This window comes from Hipposideros armiger, unplaced genomic scaffold (genome assembly GCF_001890085.2).
Source record: "Hipposideros armiger isolate ML-2016 unplaced genomic scaffold, ASM189008v1 scaffold_580, whole genome shotgun sequence".
NCBI lineage: Eukaryota > Metazoa > Chordata > Mammalia > Chiroptera > Hipposideridae > Hipposideros > Hipposideros armiger.
The window spans coordinates 954,720-959,856 of NW_017731930.1; the positions used below are offsets into that span (position 1 = coordinate 954,720).

Here is a 5,137-nt window from a genome sequence, read left to right on the forward strand (position 1 = left end):
TTTGGGCTTAGTTTATTCTTTTCTAATTCCTTGAGGTGTAAAGTGAGGGTGTTTGTTTGAGATCTTCCTTTTTTCTTACTGTAGGTATTTATCACTATAAATGTCCCTCTTACAACTGCTTTTGTTGCATACCATATATTTTGGTATATTGTATTTCTTTTATTGCTTCTTTCAAGATAGTTTTTTATTTCCCTTTTGATTCCACCTTGAATCCATTGGTTGTTCAGGACTGTGTTGTTCAATTTCCACATGTTTGTGAATTTTTCAGTTTCTTTGTGTTATTAATTTCTAGTTTCATACCATTATGGTCAAAAAAGATACTTGATATAATTTTAGTCTTCAATTTCCTAACACTCATTTTGTAACCTATCATACGCTCTATCCTGAAGAATGTTTCATGTGCACTTGTGAAGAATATTTATTCTGCTACTGTTGAGTGGAATGTTCTGCATATATATATTATATATCTTGCTCCCTCTTGTGGAAGAATTTTAAGCTCTTAGGCCTTCTCTCAATCCTGCGACACACAAGGCTGGATTGTGTGTTGACCCACTTCCCTTTGGCCTTTCAAGGGTGGCCCTAAAGCTGAAGTTTATGGTCTCTCCCTGGTCCACAGACTTGGGTTGGCTATTTGCACATGTTCACCAGCCATCTGGCAAAGCTCACTCTCACTGCTGCTCTTGGGAGGGAGCCCACACAGGGAGCTGGCCACAGGATGGGGGTTTGTGTGGGTGAGGCATGCAGAGTGCTGGGGGTGCCCATGGGCCAGTTGGAGGGGTCCACAGAGGAGGTATGTTCAGTGGTTCATGGACGGGTTTTTTGTTGGAGTCCATGATGCAGTTAGTAGGATCTACATCCTTTCAATTCTCTCAAAGTTCTATATGCCGGTCTCCTAGCCACTTCTTAACCCCCTGTCATGCAGCTCATGATTTAGTGCTCTGGATGGGGTGAGAGAGAAATGGGCCTCTTTAGCAACATCCCATGCAGCTAGGAAGTCGGGTATTCACTCACATGCTCTCGCTTTCCTCCATGAGAAAAATCACAGGCAGAGAACATCTCTCTTGGCCCCGAGCTGTACTACCTTGGGGGAGGGGTGATGTGAGTCAAGTCCAACTGTTCCAAACTCTCTCCAGTGAATCCAAATTCAATTTTTTTGCTCCAGTTTTGTGCTGGAACTTCTCCACTGGAAACTAGGACTCCCACAAAGCTCTTCCGTCTCTGAGTGAGTTTTCTAAGACAGCACTCTCCCACAACCAAGAGGGGCTGCATCCAGCTCATGGGACATGGCAGTGCTCACAGCCAGGACCAAGGTCTGTCTGCTTATCATCCAACACATAGTTGGGTAAGACTGCTACCAAGTCCCTGGGCATATAGTGACAGACCACACGGCTCCCACGAAAGCACTGTTGTCTGGGTGGATGCTGGATTGTTACCGGGAGGGAAAGTGAACAAGGAATGCGTTATTCAGCCGTGTCACTCTCCAATGCCACACCATTTGGAAGAGGTCTTTCTGATGAGACCATATTGTGACCATATTTTGCTCTCTGCTTACTAAATGTTCTCTAGATTCATTACATTATCCCCCCTTGGGGTGAATTACATGTAGAATATATATTATTTTTTAATAATTTGATATAAAAATTACCATTTATTTGCGATGGAAAGTGATATAAAATACCTTTCTAGAATTTGAGCTGGTCCACGAAGGAGCAAAGCTGCTAATTATGAAAATATTTGGGCTACATAAATGTCTCATCTTCTTTTTATTATCTGAACCAGCTATTTCCTGCAGGGAATATAATGTGCAGGAGCACATTAATAAAGGATGCATTAGTAAAGCCCACTAATTAGGCTGCTTCTGATGAGCTGCTCTGAGATGCACTTGAAGTACAGGCAGGGCAAAAATAAGTATTATACCAAATAAATCATGGCACTCTATCCCAGTGGGGCTGGCACAGAACTGGCCATAGTCAAGCAAATTAGGACTCAATAACTTTTATTACAGCCCCTTTCCACTAAGAATTACCTTCTTTGCCGACTGAATTCCCGTCATAGGGAACACTATTGTGTCCGTCTTTCCAGGCACTATTTAAAAATGCAGTTATTTGTGGCTTTAAATAACCTCATAGTGTTGACTAGTTTGTCTTTTCCTCCAATGGTGAGAGAGTATGGCTGCTGAGTCAGACAGAACGTTGGGCATTTCTGGGAGGTAAATGGGGAAGTTATTTACAGTTTTGCTTCAAGCTGCTCATAAATGTATGTGCTGATTAGGCACATTCACTTTGATATCCAAGCTATCTTAAGGAGTAATAGAGTCCACTGAAACTTGAGCAATTTGTTCTCTTTTGGACTACATCATATGCTTGGACTATAATGTAAGTTCTGTGATGATTTTTTTGCTCTTATGAAACATCAATGTAAGCACTTATTTGAAAGGGAATAGTTTATAGGCAGCAAGGAAACTAACATGGATTCAGCACTACTATGTTCTTGTACTTACATAATTTTATTTAATTCTTACAGTACTGCTAAGTAAATTATATAATCCCCATCTTCACATATAAGGAAACTAAGGCATAGACGTATCCATTGATTGGCCAGGCTCTGACTGTATTGATGTCAAACCAATGCTCCTTCATAGCTAGTTCTGTCCTCCAAATGTTGATTAAAGCAAGTAAACTCAAATTGCTTTCATTAGCCTGGCTTTGACCTAAACTTAGTCATCCAGATCCAGGTGTGAATCCCAAGTGTATAATCAGGGCCCGGTCATTTAATCTCTCTTCACCTCATTGTAGAATGAAGCTAATGCTTCACACACCAGGGATTTTCATGCAGATAAATAATGTAACCTGCGTAAAGAATGTGGCACAGTGCCAGACTGTTTGTTAGTAAGCCCTTATTAAATGATTGTTATTGCCATTGCTAATAGATGGGTTCTTTATTTTGTTTTAATTTTGTATCCAATAATTGGGTCATCTTTGAACATGATGATGGTATCTCAAAATGTTTTGAGGATGTTTTGCTTTTTTTAAATTTTTAATGTATCAAATGATTGCCTCTATTTTCAGAAATTAGCTTTATTTTTAAGGTCTGTGCCTCAAGGTATGTGCAGAATATAATAACGTTTATGATTTCTCAAGACGGCGTAGGACTTAGAGATCGATTTTAAATGGGAAAATTTATTTAATCTCTTAAGTAATTTGTAATTTAACATTTTAGGTTCTGTTTTCCTCGTGATCTATATATTACAGCTTCTCTAATTCATATTAGAATTAGCACCTGGTATCCTGATAATCTGTTAGCCCACAGACTGCTACCTAAAGGGTAACCCAACTTTAACTAGAGATGGTTTGATGAGGCAGGACAAACACAGACTGGAGCCAGCCTGGAGCCACACTATGTACCTCTCAGTGTCTTCAAATTGTGGATAATATATCCATAGTTTGCTAGAATGGTGAGAATTGGAAGAGAGAGTGTGTGCAGACTCCCGTGTGCAGTGCCCAGTGTGTGATAGGCTCCCTCTGCCCATCCATTAAATGGGGAGGTACTTACCACATGGATGTCCTGAAATCATAGTTTCTTTCCCTCTTGAATAATAATATCACTTTACCAACTATCTGTTATGGGTAATTTTATTCTATTTTAAGTGTTTGGTTCATAATAATTAATTTAATTACTTATTTATGAAGTAAATCATTGGATTTGTTCTCAGCAGTGTTACCAAGAAGAAGCAGGGCATGAGGAAAAGGAACAGCAGTGACGTGGAAGAGAAGGGACCTGCAAGTCGTACCAAGAAGAAGGCCAAGTGGGAGACCTCAGAGCCTTTGGATACAGGCCTGTCTTTAGCAGAGGATGAAGAGCTGGTGTTACATCTGCTCAAAAGTCAAAGCTAAATACTTCCTGCTCTTGTCTTCTCCTTAAAACCTCTAGTCATAATTACATGGACAAGTTGGGGAACGTGGAGAACATGAGTCCCATGCCCAAAGGACCCATTCTCCAGACAGAAGTGATCATATCCTGAGCCCCTTTCACAAGTGGTGCCTCTGCCATCCCAGAGCAAGCAAAGTGAGGGCGGATCATAACATTTCTTGATCCTGTTTTCTAGCACGTGCTCTGTTAGATTTTATTCATGGGTTCCTACATCTTGTCATTGAAAATGTTTCCTTTGTTTTAATGGCACTTTCTGGAGACCCTGTTTCATTGTTAGGAATTCTTGTGTTGCTTATCTTACAGAAGTGTCTATGTACTGTTCAATAAAATTGCTCATAATTTTAGTTATTTAATACCTTTAAGGAGACAGAGTATGATGGACCAGCCCTAAGAAAGAATGAGTATTTTTGAATTGAGATGGTCAATAATAAACATATTTCCTATTAAATTATTGGTTTCATTGTGTCCAGTAATATGAGAACACTCTCTAGGGAAGTTTCTTAAGATTAAAATGTTTGGCCAGTTCCTGCAACAGCGAATTTGCCATATTCTTAAATTATCCTTCTCAAAGATGTCATTTAACTTACAGTTGTAGATTTGCTAGCCCTCATTTATAAAACCGATGGAAGTCCTGAATGTAAAGCTTTGCCACCGAGAACCTGATCTCTTAGCACATAGTAGCTAGTAGGCCTTGCAGGTGCCTTAGCCATTGTCTCCACAAATGGAAACCACCTCGGAGACATTGGGGAGAATAAATGTAACACACTGAGATGAGCAGAGTGAAGAGGTAGAGAGAGAACCCTCAGGGCATTGTTTGAGCTCCTGGGCTTCAACTAAATCTACTCCTGGTACTTCCCAGTGAGGTCATGGGTCAGTCACTTTCCTTTTTGCATAAACTACTTTAAGTTATTTTCTGACCCTGGAATTGAATGGATCCTGACTTTAATACCGGGAGTGCCAAAAAAATGTATACAAGTGGACACTGATCAGCGTTGCTCAAGCAGTAGTTTGCCATAATCAGAAGTGCCTGGACACTGATGGTAACCACTGTGAGCACCTCTTAATAATTGCAGAAGTCAAACGTGACTTGTATTCATATTTTGTTATTTTAATACAGTTTTTTCTTTTCTTAAAATGTGTATACATTTTTTGGCACCCTCTATATATGTTGTAGGGGATTTTAGTTTGCTGATTTTAAAAACTAATT

The 5,137-nt window shown here is 39.8% G+C and overlaps 1 protein-coding gene across 2 annotated transcripts in view; it reads left to right on the top strand.

Annotated features, from left to right (window-relative positions):
* DDX10 (DEAD-box helicase 10) overlaps positions 1-4,378 on the top strand; it is a 288,326-nt gene extending 283,948 nt beyond the window's left edge. The window contains exon 18 of one of the 2 annotated variants that reach the window (XM_019624111.1): positions 3,716-4,378. In XM_019624111.1, the coding sequence (XP_019479656.1) occupies positions 3,716-3,893 (178 nt within the window). In that variant the 3' untranslated portion in view covers positions 3,894-4,378. Of the gene's footprint in view, positions 1-3,712 lie in introns of both variants that reach the window. The other variant, XM_019624110.1, reaches the window with a different exon arrangement.
* The last annotated feature ends 759 nt before the right edge of the window (positions 4,379-5,137 follow it).